Source organism: Chelonia mydas, chromosome 8 (genome assembly GCF_015237465.2).
Source record: "Chelonia mydas isolate rCheMyd1 chromosome 8, rCheMyd1.pri.v2, whole genome shotgun sequence".
Classification (NCBI taxonomy): domain Eukaryota; kingdom Metazoa; phylum Chordata; order Testudines; family Cheloniidae; genus Chelonia; species Chelonia mydas.
The window spans coordinates 49,214,768-49,240,396 of NC_057854.1; the positions used below are offsets into that span (position 1 = coordinate 49,214,768).

The 25,629-nt window shown below is 44.6% G+C and overlaps 1 protein-coding gene across 10 annotated transcripts in view; it reads right to left on the reverse strand.

The window, feature by feature from the left end:
• Window positions 1–25,629, reverse strand: part of COP1 (COP1 E3 ubiquitin ligase) — a 213,123-nt gene that overhangs the window by 64,998 nt on the left and 122,496 nt on the right. For all 10 annotated transcript variants that reach the window (XR_005226628.2, XM_043552652.1, XM_037907998.2 and 7 more), the window contains one exon: window positions 11,661–11,777. Coding sequence is in view for 9 of the 10 variants with exons in the window: in XM_043552652.1 (XP_043408587.1) it covers window positions 11,661–11,777 (117 nt within the window). In the remaining variant the exon portion in view is untranslated. The remainder of the gene's footprint in view (window positions 1–11,660; window positions 11,778–25,629) is intronic.

Consider the following 25,629-nt stretch of genomic DNA (forward strand, 5'->3'; position numbering starts at 1 on the left):
AGTATGTTCTTTAGGGCTAACTAAAACTCAGCAATTTGGGGATCCCTTGCTTATACTTAGACATATTGCCCTCTCTGAATTCTAAACAGCATAGTGATAATTTTTCTGGACAGGGTGGTTGAGCCTGTAGCTGGTTGATTAGGTCTACCATAGTCTTGAATCTCCCCTGTGATAGATATACTCTGGCTGATGTGGAATCTATACAGCCCCCCATGAACTCTATTCTCTGGTTTGGGTAAAGTGATGATTTTTCTTTGTTGATCCTAAGACTTAGCATGGTGAAGAGACATAGAATTAGGTGAATGGAATCGCTCATCTGCAGCACTGATCTTTTTCAAGATGTGTTAGTTGTCACAGTTCGATTCTTGGATCCCATGTCATCTTATGTGGGCTGCTACACAGCAATAGCTCATGAGAGGGGTCCCTGAAGAAGGGAGGGGAAGGGAGATAAGAAAAATCTATGCTTCATTTTACTAGATGCCAGGGAGCATGACCTAGGTCTGCATTCACTGTGGAAACAATGTTTTCCTGCCCTTCTCGGGCTGGTCAGAGGAGGACTTCGCTTCTCTGATGTTCTCAGTTAATGAAGGTTTCAGTCACTTAAAAGTCAGCAGCAAGTCACGGGAGCATTATCTGAGGAAGCCTATTCAGGCCTAATAGGCCCTTTCCACAGGTAACAAGGAGGCTTTCATTGAGCTCTCCAGGAGAAAGAGTTTAAGACAAGCCTCGCTCTACCTGTGTCCTCTCGGAGACAGAGCAACAGATTGAGTATCTAACAGTGATATGCCTCTCTCAAAGGCAAGAGGCACCGTCATTAAGTGGAACAGCTGCATAATAGAAGGGCCAACTTTTGAATCCCAAGGGACTTGTTTTGGGGTAGCAATAAATCCCAGTACCAGGGAAGTAACTAACAAATAAGAGGTTTAATATCTAGCCAACTGGAGGGGAAAAAAAGGAGAAACGATGATTGCTTTACTACCTACACACACAATGGTATCAAAACCACACAGCACACAAAGAGGAAACTGCAAGGGCTCCATTTCTCATCCATGGAAGGTAAAAAGGAACTTAGGGATGGTTTTGCCCACTCTACCTTTTATGCCCTTGGAGAGGGAGGCACAAGGGCATCCACTGTGCAGACATGGGCCCAACGTACAAGCTCACGTATAGAAAAAAAATATTACCAAGATAATGCACATTTATGTAAGGTAAAACAATTTACCACAGTCTGCAATGTAATTAGATTGTATCAAAGCATATATGAGGGGGCAGATTTACAGCTGCACATGGAACCTTAGTTTTGACATTTCCCGATATTTGGCTGCCTAAACATGCAACTTTCAGGAAATGTTCTCAACCCAGTTTTTAGTGCGGAATTCTAGTAGAATCATCTTCCCTTAGAATTCTTATTATACTAAAGTGCTCAGATAGTGATAAAAATCTCTATAAAATATAGATATAATCTGTAGTAAACTAACTCTAGCATCAGCATATTGCACACTCGGGGGCCACAGGCTTTACTAGCTCTGAGCTAAGCTTCAGTGAAATGCAGCAAATGGTACACATTAAAAAGGTCTAAATGGTACTGCACTGGAATAAGGAACTGGAGGAGTTAATTTGGGCCTAAGCAGCAGCCTATACAGCATAGTATTATGATACTAAAAATATGATGTGTTGAAGCATTACAGAAGGTGCCATTTCATCAAGCAATTCCTTTGAGTAAATTGCTGGAACACTCCCAAATGAAACTGCTGCCTTGGGAACTCCTGAAGTGGGAAAGCATTCTTCTCTCTAAGGGATACAGCAATTTGAAAAAGATGAATCTAGACTTGCCTTTTCTATTCTTGAATTACGAGGTTCATTTCAAATTTAATAATTTTGTGACGATGGCTAAATGACTTCAACTAAGCTGTAAGAAAATGTTCAGGAAAAGAGTATTTAAGCAAAACAATTAACACATCAATTTCTGCTAATGACAGATTTATCCTTTTCTCTGGATAATCAAACGAAGCTCTTCAAACTGATTTTATCACTTCACCCACTACTGAAGAGCAGCAACTTCTGGGATGAAATCTAGCAACTGTTTAACGTTTCTCCCAACAGTTACACAATAGTTGTGTGTGACCCCTTTATGTTTAAGGATCTGTCCCATTGTGTATTTTAGTTTGGATAATCTAACTTCTCCAAACCTGATGATGAACTCTGTGAGGCTCAGAAGCTTGTCCCTTCCAAAAAAAAGGTCCAATAAAAGGTATTACCTCACCTACCTTGTCTTATACCCTGAGAACAACACAGATACAACACTGTAAACAAAACAGTTAGGAGAAAAACACTTTATTCAGCTGAAATTAGTGGTTTTGTTTTTTTTTTTTAAACTAGGAGGAACATAATTACACAAATTTAACTACTCTACTCTTCTGAAGAGTTCTTCAGATGATCACAAGATGTGACTACCTTTACCAAATCAGGTTTCAGACTAGCAGCCGTGTTAGTCTGTATTCACAAAAAGAAAAGGAGTACTAGTGGCACCTCAGAGACTAACAAATTTATTTGAGCATAAGCTTTCGTGAACTACAGCTACAGCTCACTTCATCGGATCCACTGAATGCATCCGATGAAGTGAGCTGTAGCTCACAAAAGCTTATGCTCAAATAAATTTGTTAGTCTCTAAGGTGCCACAAGTCCTCTTTTCCTTTTTACCAAATCAGTTTCCCAAATTGTTGCTGACCAAGGTAAGATGCATCTTCTGCATCACCAATGCTACTTTCTTCACCATTTGGGCTTCTCCTTCGTGGTCCTCATTTCAAGTGCTGGCTTCAAATGAACCAGCTTTGCTGTAAGTAAAAGATAGTACAGTATGGCTGCAGCTTGTGTTTGTTAGACCACAATTGAAATGGTTAAATTCTAGCACCATGGATTCTGACACTATTGGTGCCATAAAAAGATTTGCAGCAAGTGCGTGTTAAGGCAGCAGTAGGTGCAAAATGGCAGTTGAAATAGAAATTTAATAAAGTACATTCTACAATTTACATGAGGTGAAGACTACTAAAAATTGAAACTTTCAGAACACTGTGCTAAGAAAAATGGACCCAGTTTACTTTTTTTAAGAGTAATCAATATGTTTAAATATTCAAGGCAGATTTAGGTGAAACACCACACACTTTCAGAACACAGATTCCCCTCACACCAACAGGATCTGGACTCTGCAAGGAAAGGGTGAGGAAACAATGAGGATTCCTTCAATGAAAATAAGAACAAATGTGGTACTTGGGTTTCATCTGTTGGCTGTTTGATCACCTCACTGGAATGAGTTCATTTCAGTTTCCAAGAGGACAAGAGTCCACTTACCTAACCCACCATCAAAACCGGTATGCTTGTTGGTGGTTTCAGAGGCTAAAGACTGGGTGCAGAAACTGAACACCCCAAAAGAACAACCCCTACAGGTCAAGGCTGATGTACAGTGATGGAGAAACTCTGTACATCCCCCATACAATATCTATTCTACAGCTGAAGACTTTAGTCTACAATGTCACTAGTTTGGAGACTTTCCAAGAGCACTGAGGGAGATACTTTCAAACACAAAAAGTGAGCTCAGTGCTTAACTGTCTTGTGTGTGTTTGGAAAATCTCCCCATAAATTTACAGAAAAAGGTGACTTGCACCCCAACTCCAAAGTATCAACCCACTCCCACTCCGAACATACCATGTGTCTGCTCACAAGAGACGCTTTGAGAATCAATTTAGGTTTTCAATATAGCTAAGTACTTACCAGTGAGAGCCTATTAAGGTAAGAATTTGCTTTAACTGAAAAGCCTTCACATTCTCTTAGAAACATCCCAATCTATCTTCTGGGTCATTAATATCACATTGCTCCTCCATTAATAGCTGGAAGTGACACAGAGCAGTCGAAGCACACAAATCTAAAGCAGCTTGAAAGACTGGTTTTACAACATGACATTGGAGAAAGTTGGTGCTCCACTTATTGTAGTGATCAATATTCCACTGGATATGGATGGTCGAAGAAGTGGTCTGTCCTGGACATACAGTGCATTATCAGCTTCATTCAAGGCTGCCGAAGAAGCTGGATGGGGTCCTGAACTGGAAGTGCATCAGGACTTGTTGTTTATCGGATGGAGGTCTTCAGGAAGAGATCGGAGAATACTTGTAAATGAAAACAAAGCTACTGGCATAGCAACATGTGTCTTGCATGTTCTAACATGAGCCATTATCACTGGCTGGCATCCTGCATCTTCAGTCATACGTCAACACCACTGGATAAGCGTTCATTTGATTTATACATTTAAGGCTATATTATTCAAAGTCTGCGAGTATCCTGAATTTCTGTGATACTGAGGACTGTTGAATGTGCTCTGTTCCCTGCAGAGGCCTTCCATACTGTGACAGGCCCTCCTATCCTGAACATTAGTCACTAAAGTACTCTTCTAGTCCTAGCTCCTCTATTCTGTTCAGCACAACAGCAACCTGACGAACTAAACATGAACAAGCAAATAAAAGTCTGATAAAGCAAAGTTACTCGAGTTTAGAAAAATCAAGGTGTTCTGAAGGCATTTCAAGCATGTACGTTTTCAGGGTAACCACACAGTTTACAACAATTTTACTGTATTTTGGAAAGCTCAATTTTAAAAGTGGCTCTCTCTAGGCATGAGGCAGATGCCGCAATCCCTAATATGCAATTGCTCGAGAATCCCAGTGATTCGTTTCCTCCTACTTTTCAGTTCCCTAGGAAACTGGTCTCTGGATTATGGGGCCCTCTAAAGACCCTAAAAGAGAGGACTGGCTACCTGGCATCCCTTGAAAACCCAAAGGAGGAGATAATGATCTTGTGGTTAATGCAAAGTGGGAGATCTGGGTTCAAATCTTGGCTCTGCTACAACCTAGGGAAAGTCACTTCATCTTTTTGTGCCTCAGTTGCCCATCTCTAAAATGGGATAATACTTTCCTAACTCACAGGGGTGCTGCAAGTCTGAACTCAATGTTCTGAGGCGCTCAGATACTATGGTGACCATAGAGTAGATATGTAGAGAGTGGACAATAAACAGACAGCCCTCTTCCCCCAAAAAACATAGAAAGAGGTTCTTAGTTTGAGCTCACATATAACCCCATGAACGTGCAGGTGCTGGTATGCTACCAACTCTTTCATATGGACTCTGAAGAGTTATATTTGTGCATCTTGCATTAAGAACATCCTGGATTTAAATAGCTCTACTATGGATTTAGACTCAATTTCCTCGGAAAGCAATCTTGAACCTGATGCAGAGGGGAAAAAACCATGCATTTGATAAACATGCAGGATAACACAATTCATTTTTAGTATCATCCCATTTGGACAACTATAGCATAAACCAATTCTTCATGCTTGGTGACAGGGGCAAAAAATGCTGTGAAAATGTTGCTTTGGAAATTTGACTAGAGGCACTAAAAAGAGTTAAATACAAACATTCCTTCCCCTGTGCCATTTCACTAAGTAATTGAATGAAAGAAGGAGCAGAACACAGCAGTTTAAGATGCAAGAGTGGTAGTGTTTTTTTTGTGTGTTTTTTTTTGTGTTTTTTTTTAAAAAGACCCTGCTGTTTATTCAGAATAAGTGAGAAGGGGTGCAGAGAAAGGGGCTGAGAAAATGCAGAGTGATTTACTGATTTTTCAGGGAGTCTTCATTGGACCGCACTGCTAAAAAAACCTATTTTCTACATGTTGTGTAAAATCATCTCTGTTGGTCTAGGGTAGAGGGGACTTTAAAGAAAAGGTTTTCCCTAGGAAGTGTTCAAGTCCGGTATCATTGTGAGTTGAGAGGAATGGAGGAGGAGAAAGGACAAAAAGGTGAGAGACCTGTTAGTGCTGATGGCTACAGTCTGTGATGCTTACTGCTAGGCTGCTGGTGGGCTGAGACCAGTACAGATCATGCTGACCAATAACTGTTTGATTGTTTCCTTGTAATCTCATTCCCCTGTATCCATGTGTTACCTAACCTTAGATTGTAAACCTATTCCTCCAAAGAGCTATCTTTGTTCTGTATTTGTAAAGCACCCAGCACAATGGGATTGTGGTTCATGGCTAAGGCTCTTAGGTACAAGGGTAATACAAATACATAATAAGAGTGCCAACAGGAGACCATTCTAGTGTCAAGAGCTAGGAATCAGGGAATTTTTGATGGCTTGATCTCTATACTACCTATGGGAAATAAAGAGTCAATGGTAGCTGTTAACAGCATTACAGCACTATTTTATTCTCACCATATCTGCTATATTTAGCTTGCTGAAGTTAACAGACAGCCTAGCCGCACCAAATCTGGACACAAGCTAAACAATCTAGGTGCAAACTGCATACATTTTCAGTCAACTTGTTTTTCTAAGCTGTGCTACTGGGAAATATATGGGCAGAAGGCATCCGTGTGTTACTGCTGGGGAAGAACAACAACTTTGGTCATGATTTATATCACTAATTTCAGGATAAAAAAAATACTATCTTGTTTAAAAAAAGAGGAAGAGACCACAAAATTACCTGTATTTTGTATTCGGCAGTGGTTACAGTTTATACTGCAGAATGTTTCAACTCAGTAAGCATGCAAATAGAATATTTTATTAAAATCAGACAGCTGGGATCTCTCTCTTTAAATGCCCTTTCCCCTGTGGCAGATCCTGTCAGGTTGCAGTTAAACAAGTTTCTTACCTCCTCCCTCTGCCATGGTGAGGCTGTGCTTTTAAGAGATGTATTTCATAAAACTGAAACCCAAGTCCTACATCAAGCAGAGTGTCTCTGTCTCAGACATATAGTTTGTTCTAAATTTAATCTGGTCAAAATGAGCTTTAGGTGGTGCTTTCAGAGAGTCAACAGTCCAAAAAAAAAAAGAAAAAAATCACCACATCAGCATTAGCCACAGAAAGTCATTGTGGGTTTGCTCCTAGAGGAGTGGCTAAAGTGCCAGTTGTGGGCCACAGGTACTTCTCCAGGGCACCTAATGTGAACTTAGTTCAATACTTGATATGGAAGCAGAAGTGCTTGTAAGTAAATATTCTATATTTATGGAATATAATTATATAACTCTTTTCATCAAAGGTATCTCAAAATCTTACAGCCTGGTAGGTCTCACAACACCCCTTTCCTGTGGCTATTACTTCCATTAGACAAAATGAGGCACAGAGGGCATCAGTGACTCGCCCAAAGAGTCTAGTGCCCAAGTGACAGAGCCACACTCTGTTCTGACTCTCAGTGCACAGTTCTGCCTACCAGACCACATGTCCTCCTTTTAGAAATGACCATTAAGTCATCTGCTTCCATTTTCTTCTCTTGCCACCAATTAAGGGACAGAGCCAGGACAAGAGCTCAATACAAAGGATTGTTCTGCATCAAAAGGAATTGTATGATATGAACTACAATGGGCAGACGAGCAGAGTCAGCAGAGTTTTATCAGTAAGTAAACAGTAGCCAAATCTATTAGAGCAAAGAGCCCTAATTCACAGTGACTGTGCCAAAAAGTTTTCTGCCTGGCCTCTGACCAGAATCAAATCACCTCAGTACTTCAGTACATTCCTTTTATTTGGTGAGCAATACAGACAGCATATACATGAAGCACAAGGGTGCAAGTTTCCTTTATGCATGCCCCCACACCAGACTTCATTAATGATACATTGGATTGCAGGTAATATGCACCTCAAGCAAGGACTAGGTAGCTTTCAAAAAAATTGATGCTAAACACAAATTCCAAGAAATATAGTGAAGACTGTACTTTGCAAACAAGGGACCTAAACCACCTTAACTCCCCCCCATAGAGTAGTCAGCCTATAACCTACTCAGCATGCAAGAAAAAAACTGAAAATGTGCTCCATGCCACATCCGTTTTATAATTTGCTTCATCCATTTATGTCTCAAGTATCAAGCATGAAGCTCTGTCACCACACAAACCTTTGCTCCTCTCCAGAACGTGTTCTAATTCTGTTGTTCTCAAACTGTGGTATGCATACCGCTGATAACAGGTGGGTTAGAAAACCGCACTAGTATATCATCAGTAGAAGGATCCTTCATAACTACACTGATTAAAATCATAAAAGCGGTATTGCAAAGCACTTTGGAGTTTTAGATATGGCATGCTGACTCTTGAAGTTTGAGAACTGCTGCTCTAATTTCATGATCTGAGCTCATGAAGTTGGTATATAGAAACACGCTGTGTTCCATGTTTAACACCTGCATAATTGGCTGTTACATGAACTCTCAGTCCTGTAAGGGGTATAACATTTCCCCCTCTCCCTGTGTAAGGTATTGCAAACCAAAAAGTAGCAGAGGAAAAGTAATGGAATGTGAGTGCTGGAGTAGGATTTCTGCTCATATAATTTTAAAAGAGTACTGTACAAAATTCTACTGCAAGTGTAATGCCATGAAGTATGGCCTATGTTGTTACAAATTAATTATACCATTGAAAAGTAACAGAAACATCAATTTACTTAACAGGAAAAAATGAATATATATGGAGTTGAGGACAGAGATGCTATATTTTACATAATGGCAGCCCGTTACTTTAGTTCTCAGTCAGTGAGTTTGTTTTAGATCATAAGAACGGCGATACTGGGTCAGACCAAAGGTCCATCAAGCCCAGTATCCTGTCCTCTAACAGTGGCCAATGGCAAGTGCCCCAAAGGGAATGAACAGACAAGTTATCATCAAGTGATCCATCCCCTGTCACCCAATCCCAGCTTCTGGCAAACAGAGGCTAGGGACACCATTCCTGCCCATCCTGGCTAATAGCCATTGATGTACCTACCCTCCATGAATCTATCTAGCTCCCTTTTGAACCCTGTTATAGTATTGGCCTTCACAACACCCTCTGGCAAGGAGTTCCAGAGGTTGACAGTGTGTTGCATGAAAAAGTTACTTTGTGTTTGTTTTAAACCTGCTACCTATTAATTTCATTTGGTAGCATTTCATTTTACAGTCAGTCTTAGGTTCCCACATGGTGCTGAGAGGGATGGCAAAATCTATGATTCTATGATTATTTGAAATTGGTATTTGCAAGGGAAATATGAGAAATAAAATAACTTTGCCTACCCAACAATCCCTTTACCTACCCAACAATACAATGAACTGTATGCACAGCCTGTATCTGCACTTACCATCCATATTTTGTTTCACTGTAAAGTTTAAAAATGGGTTCCAGAACTTATTAAATTATTCCATTCTGTAATCTATTCCATAAATTATTTTCATACAAGTTGGTGACTACAAGAGCCATTAGAAGTGCCTTTATGGGCAAGTCATTCCCACCATTTCAGTGCCGCCACAGGATTCTTATAGCAAATCATTAAGTGGCCAGATATCCATTTTAACTTGGATTTATAGACTCAGCTCCCCCCAAATACCAAGCAGAATTTAGACACATCGATCTCAACTTATTCCTTCCCCACTCCCAGCTACTTCTCCCCATTATTAATGCCATTTTGCTCCACAGCATTTTAGTCAAACCTTTCTGCTACTCTCAAAATGCAGTCATCTAAAAATCTCCAAATAATTCCAGCACGTTACTGCCTCTTAATCCAATCTTGCTCATAGGATGAAAGTCCAATATGGCTTATGGAACATTTTAAACTGCTTTAATGCCATGTCTTGCAGTTTTAACATTTTTCCTAGACTTTGATCTAGTTTTCATCTGTGCTTTGTAAGTTTAGGCCCCAGTACATTTTAGATAAATGGCAATTATGGTTATCTGATTTAACAGGAAAAAATGCTGGTGCTTGATGTCTTTTACGCCTATATTCTATTTGCAGCTGTTCCATTCGTCAGTGGTGATTCTTGCACTTATTTCCCTAAAATCTTTCAGAGGGTCCTCTACATTCTAATATTGCTGATGAATATTGTAATTAAAGTCTATTTTTGCATGTAGTTTACTAAACCTGTGAGATTATCTTTATCAAGCAAATCAATATTTTACACACTCCAACTTCAATCCATTTTGCAGTGCATCAAAAATTCATTTTTTTTTTTCCTTCTTAAGAGTCACAATTTAAGCAAGGCCTGCCTGGAACTGTGAATTTTTAATGAGAGGACAAACTGTTGGTAAAAACATGGTATTTACATATCTCCAAAAGTTCAGAGTGTACAAAACATCAGAAATTCTTGTTACAAATGCATTAAAACCACAAGGAAGGAGGAAATGTAGAGTTATTTTTTCATTTTCCAGCTGTTTCCATGTACAATAATAAATTAGGTTTACACACTCAAAACTACATCCATTTTGAAGTTCTAGTGAGGTCATCAACTTAAACTATTTTAAATCAATGTCATTTCTTCCCCACAGTGTTGCCACTATAAAATCACAGTTAGCCAAGATCCCTCTTCTGCCCCAAAGGACCAGAAACAGGAGAAAGGTAATGGTAGGAAGAGAGTAAAACTCCAGATGTCGGATGCATACATTAAACCTATGCCTCACAGGGTATCTGAGATGTAATCACAACTGCGCCCCCAGTTCTGTATTATTTACAGAGCCTCACATACAGGGATACATAACTGCAACTATACATCAGGCAAGAAAGACCAACAAAATAATTAGGTGTAATAAAGTATCTCTAAGGCTGGAGGATATTAGTTTCTCATAGTAGCTTAGCGTTTGTGTCGACAAGCCATTACATAACAGCAAGCTGAGGTAGGAATCTACCTCACATTAGCCTGCAGCCACCTAACTGTCCACGTGCTGCCTGCTGATGCATGCTACGAGTCTGTTGTAGCACTATGATCTAGTCCCCTTAGATAGCATATTAACAAGCTGTTAACACATGAGCAAAGTGCACACAGATTATTCGGTTTCAGAGTGGTAGCCGTGTTAGTCTGTATTAGCAAAAACAACTACGAATCCTTGTGGCACCTTAGAGACTAACAAATTTATTTGGGCATAAGCTTTCGTGGGCTAAAACCCACTTCATCAGATGCACAGAGTGAAAAATACAACAAGCAGTATAAATATTACAGTACATGAAAAGATGGTAGTTGTCTTACCAAGTTGGGGGTGGGGTGGGGTCAGTGCTAAGGAGGCCAATTCAATTAAGGTGGACATTGCCCATTTCCACACCTTCTTGTCAACTGTTGAAAAAGGCCACTTCCACCTTAACTGAATTGGCCTGGTTAGCACTGACCCCCCACTTGGTAAGGCAACTCCCATCTTTTCATGTGCTGTAATATTTATACTGCTTACCGTATTTTTCACTCCATGCATCTGATGAAGTGGGTTTTAGCCCAAGAAAGCTTATGCCCAAATTAGCCTCTAAGGTGCCACAAGGACTCCTTGTTATACAAAATTAGGTGGCATCAGGCTACTGCAGGGCAAATTCACCGCCCAGTGTGCGGTGGTCTAATTGACCCCGTACAAAAGGCCTTAGTTTCTTCATAAGTCAGACTTTTCCAGAGATCTCAGTTTCAATTTAAGTATCAATTATTGAGTAGATTTTCAAAAAGCTTGCCACCTCAGTGTCACAATGGCGGTAGAAATCCAACCCCAGCTGTGGGGTCTGAGCAATTGAAAATCTGACCCAGAAGTCTTTTGAAGAATCTGGCCTCAGAGGGGTATCTTGTTTGGTTGCAAATAGGAATCATCAGAAACTTGAGGGATTTTGCTCTTTCCCTACCCGTTCTGTTCCTCTATAAAACACACTTGTTACCTACCTGCACAGCCAAAAGCCAGATGGTATCTAGAAGAGGGGCTGAATTTGACACAACACACATTAGCCTTGGCCTCAATACTTGCAACTGAATTATCCAGGTTGGTAGACCACAGCTTCACTGAGGAGAAAAAACAAGAGAGGCAGAAATAAGTAAGTGAGGCTGAAAATGCTTTTTGAAAGATTTAAAAACATGGTCAGTACTCAAACAGGCTCCCACAGAAACTCGTCACACACTTGCCTGTAGGGATTTTCATGATTATTAATATCTTTGAGAGGGTGAACAAAATTAGTGGACACAAAAAGACGGCTTTTGGTTGATGATCAATTTTCAGCGCAGTCTCAAGCACAACAGTAGTTTACCACTTTACACACAATATTACAGGATTCAAGCCTGCATTCCTGTGGAGTTTGGAACCTCATGCAGGTGTCTAGCTGCATATTGTAATCACAGTATGCCCAAGGCTACTGGACTGCAGACTTGTACAACCAAGAGCAATGAGGCTGATATTTTACCTACTCTGTCACCCAGCTGTGCTCTGAAGAACTCCTGTTCAGTGCGCTCAGTTGTAACCACTCTGCATAGATTTCATTTAAATGTACCTGTAAGCACAACTAGTAAGAACAATTTGTTTTCCATTCTTCAAAGCTTGGTACCAGGAGAAAAAAAGCTGCACAGGGGTATAACCTGTCACTACTTTTTATTGTTACATTTTAATTCAATCCATGTGAATGACTATTGTGTAGAGGTAAATATAAATAAAGATTAATCTGTACTGGACTACTCTACAAGGGGAAATGGTATGCACAAACACTCACGTACATGTGATTGTATTTTAAGCCTGCTTTGACAGGCCTCTTTCACAAATAAGAAGCGATGGAGAGTCTTTGAGGCCCTTCAGTTTTTCACATTTAAGGTACCCATTTAACTCACAGCTTTGCCAGGAGCCCAGAGTAAAGGTGTTGTGTTTTTGCATTCTCCCAGGAGCAGCCCAGGAAGCAGACTTATTCTAAGAGTCAGAATATACCTCCTGATTTTCCCCTTTTGCTCTAGTGGGTGATAAGGCAACTACGTATTGAATAGTGGTCACACACAGAGGCTGTTCTCCCCAGACAGTGTATGAAAACAGACAGGGCTCACATAGACTTGCATGTGACAGGTCCTCTATAGACAGATCTCCCTCCTCTGTATGGAAGGGGTACTCTGGTGCCTCTGTGGAGGGGAAGGGGAAGCCATGTGGTGACACAAGAGAGGGCTGGCCAGGAGGAAGGTGGGGAAAAATACCACTCTGCTTTGGCTCCAAGAAAGATATACAAAAATATTGCTACAGCCCCAGTCTATTAGCTTTTCCCCAGGAGCTTCGGGGGAGCAGGAGAGGCATAGCCTCTGGACAGATGCCTATAGAACCACTAAGCTTGGAGACAGTTTATCCACAGGAAGGGTAGTGGAGTCTTCCCCCGCCCGCCCTTTTTTTTAAATAGTTCACACGAAGGGAGGGGAGGGAGTGCTGCTCCTGGCATGCCCTAATTCTGGCCATCTTTGGAGTACTGTTTCAAAGATGAGAGAAACTGCAATGCTTGGAGCATATTGATGCATCCTTTAAAAACAGCACAGTGGGAATATCTGACAGATACCTGGAGCCATTACTAAGTATCATATATACCCAATCGAACGCAGATGTTGATACATATGACATTTGCATACAATAATTATGAAAAGAGATAGATTACATACACCCATCAGTTTTCAGACAGTAATAATCCATTCTCTTATTTACCAAAAGCCTAATATACATTATAAACAACCAGCTACATTAAAAATAATGAATAGCTTTGCAAGGATGACCTGGACCTTCTCTTGTTCCAAGTGACAATAGATGATCTAGTGCCTCATCTGAAGTCAGGGGGTAGGAGAGAATTTTTCAAGCAAATAAAAGCATTAGCTTCTCGCTTTAAAGAAGAGATGCCAACAGAAGCGCAGTGTATGTCGCAGTGACAGCAGAGGACATTAGCATTATTGATCTGATGGCAGAGGAAGCAAGTAATTCTGATTTCTGTGGTTAAAAAAAACATAATGCCAGCCGACAACGTTCCTTAGATTGAAAGCTATAGGGTCTATGGGTATTTGTGGGAGTCAAATGAACACATAGCTCATAGTAGTGCCACTCAAATGTATGTCTCATGCAGCCACTTGTTTTGAATGCTCATTAGGCAGCCTTCCAACTAAGTTCTACAAGTTAGCAACTGTGTTCAATATGGGTAATTCTCTTTTTGGCACCACATCAATATAAAAAACGGTTACTTTCTCGTAACTGTTGTTCTTTGAGATGTGTTGTTCACGTCCATTCCACACTAGGTGTGCGCGCACCGCGTGCACGAGCGTCGGAAACTTTTTCCCTTAGCAGCTTTCGGCAGGCCCCCCGAGTGGTGCCACTGCACCCCGCATATATATCCCCGCCGGCCCGAACCCCTCCAGTTCCTTCTTGCCAGCGACTCCGACAGAGGGGTAAGAGGGTGGGTGGTGGAATGGATGTGAACACCACATCTCGAAGAACAATTACGAGAAAGTAAGTAACCGTTTTTTCTTCTTCGAGTGCTTGTTCACGTCCATTCCACATTAGGTGAATTACAACCTTACCTCTGGAGGAAGGTAGGAGTCACGGAACAACTGCTTGGAGGACCGCTCTGCCAACTGCCGCCTCCTCTCTGGCCTGCTGGTTGACCGCATAGTGGGTCGTGAAGGTGTGCACTGAGGACCAGGTGGCTGCCCTGCAGATCTCCTGGATCGGGACCTGTGCCAGGAAAGCCGTGGAAGTCGCCTGTGCCCTGGTCGAGTGGGCCGTGATCGCCGGGGCTGGAACACCTGCGAGTTCATAGCACGCCTGGATGCAACTTGTAATCCAAGACGAAATCCACTGCACCGACACTGGGAGGCCTTTTAACCTCTCGGCCACAGCCACGAACAGCTGCGCGGATTTGCGAAAGGGCTTGGTGTACTCCAATAGAATCCCAGCGCTCGACACACATCCAAGGTGTGCAAGCTGCAGTGACTCTGGTCCGTATGGGGTTTTGGGAAGAACACCGGCAGACAAATGTCCTGACCCAGATGGAATTGGGACACCACCCTACGGAGGAACTTGGGGTGTGGCCGGAGCTACACCTTGTCCTTGTGAAATACTGTGTATGGTGGCTCAGAGGTGAGGGCCCTCAGTTCGGACACCCTTCTGGCCGAGGTAATGGCAACCAGAAACACCACCTTCCAGGAAAAGTGGAGGAGAGAACAGGTAGCGAGGGGCTCGAAAGGGGGTCCCATGAGTTTAGAAAGGACCAGGTTAAGGTTCCATGGAGGGACTGGGGGGCGGGAGTATGGGAACACCCTCTCCAACCCTTTAAGGAACCGTCCCACCATTGGGTGGGAAAACACCGAGACCCCCGAGAACCCCAGATGGAAGGCGGAGATGGCTGCCAGGTGCACTCTGAGTGAGGATGGGGCGAGCCCTTGCTGCTTGAGGTGCAGTAAGTACTCCAGAATGGCCTGCACCAGGGCCTGGCCCAGCTGCACCTGTTGGGGTTCATACCAACATGAGAACCTTTTCCACTTGGCCATATAGGCAGCCCTGGTAGATGGCTTTCTACTGCCAAGCAGAATCTGCTGCACAGGAAGGGAGCACTGGCTCTCCAGGGCATTTAGGCACAGAGCCTCCACGCCGTCAGGTGCAGTGACTGCAGGTCGGGGTGGAGAAGCCGCCCGCCGTCCTGTGTAATGAGGTCCCGGTGTAGGGGCAGGACTACTGGGGTGTCCACCAACAGCTCTAGGAGCTATGTGTACCAGTGTTGGCGGGCCCAGGCTGGGGCGAGGAGGATCACCGCCGCCCTGTCCCTGCGCACCTTGAGCAGGACCTTGTGCACCAAGGGGAGCGGGGGGAAGGCATACATCAAGCCCCCTCTCCACGGGATCATAAATGTGTCCGCGAGTGAGCCCGGGCTACAGCCCTGGAATGAGCAGAACCGCAGGCACTGGGCGTTGGACCTGGTGGCAAACAGATCTACCCGGGGAAACCCCCACCTGCGGAAGAGCGAAAGCATGACATCCGCCCTGAGCGTCCACTCGTGCATGCGGTACGACCTGCTGAGGGAGTCTGCCAGCTCGTTCCACACCCCCGGGAGATAGCCCATGCGATTCACCTCGAGGCATCCTATGCAAAGGTCCCAGAGGAAGAGAGCCTCGCGACAGAGTGGCAAGGAACGAGCCCCGTCCTGCTTGTTTATATAGAACATGGCAGTAGTGTTGTCCGTCAGAACTGTCATGCTGTGACCACTCAGAGTGGCATGAAAGGTCTGGCAGGCGAGACGAACTGCCCTGAGCTCCTTCACATTGATATGGAGCAATCGCTCTGCCTCGGACCACAACCCCTGCGTCATGAGGTCCCCCAGGTGAGCCCCGCATCCGTGGTCTGACGCATCCGTCACCAGCGTCAGGTCCGGAAGTGGGGCGGCAAAGGGAATGCCTTTGCAAACCACAGGCTGGACTGCCACCACAGCAGGGAGTCCAGCACATCCCTTGGGATTGTCACTACCAAGTCCAGGGGGTCCCTACCTGGGCGGTACACCCGAGCGAGCCATGCCTGCAGAGTCCTGAGTCTCAGTCTGGCATGCCTGACCACGTGCATGCATGCTACCATATGGCCCAGCAGCCGCAGGTGGCACCTGGCTGTTGTTGTTGGAAACTGGCGCAAGGAGGCCACTGCTTGTTGGATAGCCCAGAATCGGGATACCGGAAGGCTTGCCCTGGCCTGCACCGCGTCCTGGACCGCCCCTATGAATTCCACTCTCTGCCTGGGTACGAGCGTGGACTTGGGGATGTTGACCAGGAGCCCCAGCTCACGGAACAATCTCAGGGCCACCTCCGCATGGCCCCGCACCTCCTCCTCGGATCGGCCTGCCAGGAGCCAGTCATCGAGGTACGGGTACACTTGGATTCTCTGCCTCCGTAAGAAGGCCACCACCACCGCTATGCACTTCGTGAACACCATTGGGGCCATGGCTAGACCGAACAGGAGAACCGCAAACTGATAATGTTCTCTGCCCACGGTGAAGCGTAGGAACCACCGATGTGCTGGGAAAATGGCGATATGAAAGTACGCGTCCTTCATGTCGAGGGTGGCATACCAGTCCCCCGGATCCAGGAGAGGGATGATGGTGCCCAGAGAGACCATGCGGAACTGGGCCTTGACCAGGAATTTGTTGAGCCCGCGCAGGTCTAGGAGTGGGTGAAGGCCCCCTTTGGCCTTGGGGACGAGGAAGTACCGGGAATAGAACCCTTTTCCCCTTAGGCCGTGAGGCACCGCCTCTACCGCCCCCGTCCGTAGCAGCGAGCGGACTTCCTCCTCTAGGAGATGCTTGTGAGAGGGGTCCCTGAAGAGGGACGGGGAGGTGAACTGCAGCGAGTACCCGTTCCGCACCGTGCGTAAGACCCAACGGTCCGACGTAATGGTGGACTACGCATGGGAGAAACGGGACAGGCGGTTCAGGAAACAAAGGGATGGATCCGGTGATTGGTCTGGTACACTGTCCTCGAGCGCCTGTCCCGGGTAGGGTTTGTGCTGGCCTTGGTTTAGTGCCCGGCTGGGGTTTGTGCTGGCTTTGGTTTAGTGCCCGGTGCATTATTGTTATTGTTGGTAAGCCGTCGCCTGTTATCCCTGCCTCGCCTACAGTAAAGCTCATGCCTATGGCGAGGCAGGTACTGGAGTTGAGGGGGAGGCTGCGGCTTAAAGGGCTTCCTCTGGGTCGCCGGGGTGTGCATACCCAGCGACTTGAGCATAGCCTGTGAGTCTTTGAGGCTATGCAGCCTCGCGTCTGTCTGCTCCGAAAAGAACCCGGACCCTTCGAAGGGGAGGTCCTGGAGCGTATTCTGGACCTCGGGGGGCAGGCCTGACTCCTGGAGCCACGCCGAGCACCTCGTGACCACCCTTGATGCGACTGTTTTAGCCGCTGCGTCTGCTGTACCCAAGGAGGCCTGGAGAGAAGTCTTGGCTACTGCCTTGCCCTCGTCCACCAGGGCCATGAACTCCTGTTGGGAACCTTGCGGGAGGTTGTCCTTAAACTTCCCCACCACTGCCCAGGAGTTGAAATTGTGCCTGTTGAGGATGGCCTGCTGTTAGCAATCCGCAACTGAAGGCCCCCAGATGAGTACACCTTTCTACCAAAAAGGTCCAGGTGTTTCGCCTCCTTGGCCTTACGGGCTGGGGCCTGCTGTCCATGGCGCTCCCTTTCATTCACCGCCGAAACCACTAGGGAGCATGGACTCGGGTGGCAGAATTTGGAACTCATAGCCCTTAGATGGGGCAAAGTATTTACGCTCTACTCCTTTAGCCATTGGAGCGCTGGAGGCCGGGGTCTGCCATATAGTCTTATATAGTTAGACTGAATGGTCTTAATGAGCAGGAGCACTATTCTGGATGGCCCTTCGGGGCTCAAAATGTCCATCATGGGGTCCTCCTGCTCAACCGTCTCCTAGGCCTGCAACCCCAAATTTTGGGCAACTCTGCGCAGCAGTTCCTGGTGGGCTCTATGGTCTATTGGTGGAGGCCCGGATACCTCTGTACCCGCCACCGCCTCACTGGGGGAAGATGAGGAGGTTAGCTGCTGCTTGACCTCCTCTGGTTAGTCCTCCTGCACCCCATCTCCTGTGGCAGGGGCCCCCGGCTCAGGCCGGGGCAGGAGTCCATGGGACGGCACTGGGCTTGGTACCGGACTCTCCAGTCTAAGCTGGGGGGATGCTGGAGGCCTGGATACTGTTGCCTCCGGCACAGTCTGGCATCAGTGTGGGGACCAGGACCGCTGCACCGAGTAACTTGCCCTGGACAGGGCTCCTTGGCGCTCCTGATAGGCCCGGGGGTCCAGAAGGGCCAATCGCCTGGCGGCCCCATTGAAGTTGCCAGCTCCCCTGAGGGTCCCTGCTGTCCGGGCCCTGGTGCGGGTAGCTATAGCAGCCGGAGCTGGCGCCGGACTACGGTGATGCCGATCGCAAAGGCCATGGTGGTGCCAACAATCTGCGCCAGCGGGAGAATGAGCGACTCCTGGCTGAGCGGGACTGGGACCGGGAGACCTCTGGCGAGGGCCGTCTCAACTCCTCCCAGTGCCGGTCTCTGGGCGGTGCCGGAGAGCAGTGTGCCCTTCCTGGTGTTTCTTTGCGTCGACCTGCTGCCGGTGCTGCAACCTCCTTCTGGGCCACTGGCTAGTGCGAGTCTGCAGAGTCGGAGATCGACTGGGACCAACTCCGGGAGTGGTGCCAGGACGGTGTCTTCCAGCGGCACACCATTGCCGGCTTACCCCTTGACGGCGCCTGAGGCATGGATGCCGGAGGGTTCTCCCCATACGGGAGAGGGCTCGCTGCCGACAGCTCGATAAGGTCCTTCGCGGCCTCAAAAGGTACCAGGCGTAGAGGGCTGATCTGTTATGCCTTCAAGCCCATTGTCCACACTGAGCTCACTTAGGTCTGGGCTTGGTTGGGCTTGTGCCACCGGGACCGCCTGTGTCAGCGCCGGTACCGTGGCCTTCCTGCTCTTGTTGGTGCTTGGTGCCTTGGGAGGCGCCAGCCTCCTGTGCAGGGAATGACCACGCCTTCCTTTAGGCTGCGCCGGGGGCCGCACCGGGGAGGATGATCGGTGCCGGTGCCTAGCCTGGCACTCCAGGGCCGACAGTTTACGGTGCTTCGCCGGTGCTGGGCCTCCCGACGGCTCTGGGGCACTACTCACCGAGGAAGCCTGAGCTGGCATTGGGTACTCCGGGCCCGGTGGCTGCAATGCGGCCTCCATCAACAGTTGCTTTAAGCGAAAGTCTCTTTCTTTCCTTGTCCTTGGCTTGAACACCTTGCAAATCCTACACCTTTCAGTTTGATGTCTGTCCCCAAGGCAACGTGGACACGAGTTGTGGGGGTCACTAACTGGCATAGGTTTGCGGCACGTGGCACAAGCCTTGAAGCTGTGGGCCTGCGGCATGCCCCGGGGCCGGTGCTGGAGACCTCCAAGCACCTAATCACTTAAGTGTTCACAATCGATATGTAAACGAACTGATAACAGCTACTCTAAAGGCTAAGGGACTGCTCTTCTACAAGAGAGAGAGGTTGGTTCCAATGCCGCCACAGACGGTAAGAAGAAACTGGAGGGGGTCGGGCCGGCGGGGGTATACATGAGGGGCACGGTGGCACTACTCGGGGGGGCCCGCTGGGAGCCGCTAAGAAAAAAAAAAGTTTCCGATGCTCGTGCACCCAGCACGCGCACACCTAATGTGAAATGGACGTGAACAAGCACTTGAAGAAGAATGAGCAGATGCTTGATCTTAATTTTGTAACAAATAATTCAGGGGCTCAGTTTTCAGCACACTAGCCTTTCACCTTTGCACAATTTCATTCAAATCCTCTTCAGATCAAAGAGTAGAATGAGCTTGACGAGCTCATCTGCTGTTTAATCAATAAGGTTGCTCATAAAAACCAACATGAAATTTTCTACAATTGGTAGACCAGGTTTAGATTCCACAGCAACTTCCATGACCACATAGTTGTGGAATATACAGGGCTCTGATTACAACAGTGTTATCGGCTTTTTGATAATTTCCTCCCCCTTACCAACTCCTGCCCCCTAACTTTAAAAAACATAAAACCACATCACAAGTCACATTTTAGCCGGAAATAAATGTGTATGCAACAGGTTCATAAACTCTGGTTGTATGAATTTTGCTTCCCTTACTGTGAATTTTAGCAGTTTTGTGGAGACTGAGGTGGTAATTATAAAACATACAGATGCCCTGATAACACTTAGAACTGTGTTGATGAGGCAAACTACCCTATGAGATCAACTGTTCTTAAAGCATGCATTGCCTAATTTTGTTGCTGCCGAGAGCTGCATCTCTCCATGTGGCCAAGCATCCACACCTCACAAAACAAACGAGATGTCTGGGAAGCAGCTCTAGGTTTAAAATTGATTTAATTTTATCAAGTTTCTGTTTCATTGATTGGCGCTTTCGTTCAAATGCTCATTAGTTTATAAATTAACCTACTGTGGGGCAGAGCTTTGGAGAAACACTCAGTAAGAGAGGAAACTTTTCACTGCATAGCTGAAAGGAACATTCATCTACATTATGAATACTAGCTAATATTCTTCACAAAACATTCATAATATCGAACAGTCATTTTATTTATATATAAAATACATCAGGTAACATGATATTGCTATAACAGTATCACCCAGCCCATTCTCTAAAATTAGTCCATTTGTCTATCGATTTCTAAGCTCGGCCTACACTATAGGATCATGCTTCCCTCATCATCCCATATACAGATGTTGCTTTAGGTCAATGTATTAAGTTATGAGATGAGAACAGCTCTCTCTTCTCACAGTTACTCTCTCCATACACTATTATTTCATTTATTTACTTTTCCATGGCATTCTTAGTCGCATCTGAGCACCCCACAAACAATGAATATAGCCACAAAACCCCTGTGAAGTAGGCAATTATCCTCCTTTTATAAACTGGGAAACTGAGGCATGAGAGATTAACCTGATTTTCAGAAGCAATGTGCACCTAAAATTCCAATTAAAATTAGTGGGAGCACCACTTTTGAAAATTAAGCCCCAAGTGACTTGTTCAAGGTCAAATACAATGTCCTTGATAGAGTTGGGAACAGAACACTGATCTTTCAATTCCCAAGACAATGCCCTAACTAGCAGGTCACCCTTCCTTTTCATGGACCCAGTTCTGCAAACCTGAACTAACCCACTCAGTTCCCTGCAACTACTCAACATGTTTAAGTATGGGCAGAAATGCTGCCTATTCATTATTTCTATATCTAGATGGCGGAGAGAATATTTTACCTTCACTAATTCACATTATGAGAAACCAGTTCACACAGATGTCTTAAGTTCTTCTCCATACACATGAGACAATGAAAATTAAAAGTAACCTCCCACTGAGCTCTCAAATGTACTGGAATTTTGTGGGACAATCAGCATTTCGGTTTAATTGGGACGTCTGATCGCCAAGCGTAGAAATATTCCACACACAGACAGACACTCTGCCCAGCCAAATAACCTGTAGTTTAGGGCGAAAGAACAAACAGCTAGAGACAAGTTCTGATCTTCTTACCTGTGAATGCTATTTATGGTCTTGTCTACGTGAACAATTAGACAACAGCAAGCTGAGGTGTGAATCTACTCCACACTAGCCTGCCACAGTGTAACTGTCCACATGGAACATGTGCCAGCAGGGTAAGTTCATTAGAGCACTTTGACTTCAAAGCGCTCTAACAAACTGTTAAAACACATCAGCAGGATGCACATGAGCAATTAGACCGCAGCAAGCTAGCGTGGAGAATATTCACACCCCAGCTTGCCATGTAGAAATTGTTTGAATAGACAAGCCTTAATTTCTGTGCACTGCACGAGGCCTCATGCCCTAACCTAGACAGCACTCAAGTATCATTCTATTTTACAAGTAAGTTAATAGATAAGTTGAACAAGGCCACTTCAGGCAGAGCTGGGAATAGAGCCCAGGCCTCTAAGATGGCAGATCTACGTCTTAATGTACTCAAGCCAACCACACAGCCTCTCAGAAAAATGGCTATATATGTAGACTTGGCCATCTGATTAGTAAACATGTTCTAACCACTAGATTTCATTCGCTCCTAGAAGAGAACCCACTGGAAAGTGGGTCTCAAAAACCCCTCTAGGAGGTAGTCCACTAATTACTCTTTGAACTCAAGTCATAGAGGTCTGACTGGGGATTTGAAGGTCCAGGATTCAATCTCTGCAAATAACCCATGGGAAGTCTCTTTACAATGGCACATGATGAAATTTGTTTTTCCCCCCATTTTCTTTTTAAAGTGCTGATTTAATTAAATTCACACAGTGAGGAAATATCCTTAAAACAGGTTTTTATAGTTAAAAAGTATTATAATGGTATCAGTTTTGGCCCAACATGCCACAACTACAGCCAGAGTCTGGTCATTTGCCATGTTTCGTTTGCCCATCACAAGTTGGAAGGTTTGACAGTTGAGAGATATGTATGCTGCCCATTATATAGTTTATTTATATCAAATTATTATTATTTTTTTTTTTTTTTGCTATTTTTGGTACATTTTCAAAGGCTGTGTACTGAAAGAGTATAATAGCTTCTTGCAGGTCCCTACAATCTATTTCTGTGGCTATGACTATGTTACCAAAACTTGCTTAAGAAGGATTTTTATTAAATGCATGTTTAGCAGTTAGTCACAGGCAGTTTCAATCAATGATCATTCCAATGGCTGAAAGTTATATTACTGGTAGGAAGAGTCAAAAATAGAGAAGGGAATGTGACTTGTCTGAAAATTATTTTTCAATTTGAGGAAGAAAACTGCTCTGATGAACTGGGTTTAAATTCCCATCAACTGAGATGGGGCAATAAAAGTATTTACAATAGTAAGAATTTAAGGTCAATACCAGTCACCACGGGACACTTTTTTCCCCAAAGTTCTGTTTCCTTTAATAAATTGGCCACTTATTCATACCATCAATGTTTAAAATAATGCTTATGTAATGAAGTTTGGCAATAGGTGTTTGCACATGCCCAGGAATGCCCCAAGAGTAGGCAGGGTATAGAGCTGACGGCAAGACAAAGACAACATGACGGTCTATTTCTGTTCCTCTTCTCAGAGACAGAACTATAAAATGTGGCCACTAGGGGAGGAGAAGGAACATCTGGTGGTCTCCACCATGTATTGGTCAAGAGACCTCTCTTTGAAGAGTTTCTAGCAGACAACGTCACGGCTGCCTTCCAAGATGTCGTTTCAAGCCCCAGGAGATTTCAAACTCCCTGCTTACTGTGGTTCAGAGGGTCCCAATATGTAGCAATAGTATTGCTGACACCTACACCAAGTCCCTTTCTAAAAACTTCAGAAAGATAAAGTAGGTATTCTTACATTTTTTCATTTTTAGTTTCAAGGTCAACTGCCTAAGACAGTCCAGATCCAGAGTTAATGAAAGTCATGTTTTTTTCTGGTTAAATTAGAATTATAGCCTTCTATTTTATAGAAATACCCCCAGAAAACAGAAGGCTATGCAGCTTCTCAGGGCTCTGGTAACATGGGCCAACATTTCAACAGTCCCCATAACTCTTTGGGTGTGTATGTATAAATTTCAGCTACCTCTGTAGCAGCAGACTGCTTTACAATACTCATAACTAAATATATAACTTGCTTTTTTAAATACAATGAACAATTGGAGTGAGAGTGCTTCTATGCTCCCACGCTCTCCTGTGGAAGGCAATATACAGATAATTCTCACAAACACATTCTGGATGATCTTTGGTTAATGAAGAGGATGGAATGGTACGCAGAGCCCTGGCATGCTGTCTGTAATTATATCAGACGCAATCTTTGTTCCAGTAGGGTTCCGTTGCTCAGTGCTCCCTTTGCTGTGTATGATCTTTGTCAGAGAAGGGTGCAGATGAGTGATCACAGGATTACTCTTCTCTGTGTGTGTGTGTGTATCTGGCAAAGGGCATTGCAGTGCACCAAGTACCCAGGCATCCAACACCTTGTCACCACTTTGAAAGGGGAACGGGGAGAGAGAGACAGGAACATCCTGCAGCAGGGATAAGGGAAGGAGGTTTAGTAAAGCTGCCCCACTCAGCAATTAGGAAAGGAGCTGGGGGAGGAAAAGATCTCACCCCCAACCGCTCCCACCATGCCAGGAAAGGGAAAATGCATTACAGTTCCCATCATTCCAGACAAAGCCAATAACTACAGATAGAAAGCTCAGTGCCCACACATCCAAGCATTAGGGGTAGTTGCGAGGAAGAAGGGAATGGTAGTGCTGGGCTTCCCACCAGGTGTTAACCCTGACCAGATTGTCTCTATGAGCTTTGGGTAGCAGGTTTTGACATTTGGCTAACAGATGTCTGGCAAACTGAGTTCTCCACTATAGCATTTAAAAGAGCTATACTTATTTAAAATACTTTTAAATATGTCTCCAATTCTGGCATTCACCTCTGATGTCCTTGTTATATATGTAAATAGTGAAAAGACTGCATGAGGAGGGCAATGAAACAGTCTAGCCCAGGCTCGATCAGAAAAAAACCTATATACCTTTAAAAAGAAAGAACTACTATTTGAATAGAAATGCAGGATGTGTATGGAAAATGCAGGTCTTTATTAATACATAATTTATGTGTGTAAACACTGCACTTTTAAAAACAGTTTCTGCAGAAAAGAATTGTTAGGCTGTGATGTGAGGCCCTGTTTTGTAAAGTCAGCTCAGGCGGACAGCTCTTTACCATGCTAATAAATGCATGTCTATTTGGAAGATAAGCTCTTTTTAAAATGCACAGCATGAATGGGGAGCAAAATGATGAAAAGGTTGATCAGTTATACAGAGGGACTTTTTCTTACTACATTTAATTTTAAAGGAAACAGTCCTTATTTCCACCATAAAGAAGAAGAAGAAGAAAAAATCTATTAAAAGCCATTTAAAAAAATCTACATAATATGAAATTATCATAAAGGCTGCATTTTGTAAGTGAAATGACCAATTACCTCGAGAACGTCAAACACATTTAAGAAATGCTAATATGACTTCCTTTTGAAACAGAATTTAAAAGCAATTTAGGGGGCAGAGGCTTGCGAGGTTTAATGTTTTATGAAAAATTAATTTGTCATTCAAAGTAAATCATGAACAGCTCTGTCCAAAGCTGTCTGCGCCCATTTTGGAGTTGACCGCCAGTGGCTGCAGAAGGAACTCAAAAGCAATGGTTGCCTAATAACTAATGTGATATTGTAGACTGACTGCAGATAAAGTCCTGTTCTTTAGGGAAGGAGACAGATTATGTATTTCAATTCTATCCATTCCCCCTTTATAGAAACTGTATTACTTCCAGTGTGCAGTGCTCAACTTGTGGGACACAATGGTATGCCTGGTGAGAGCTCCAAAATCCTGGGTCAT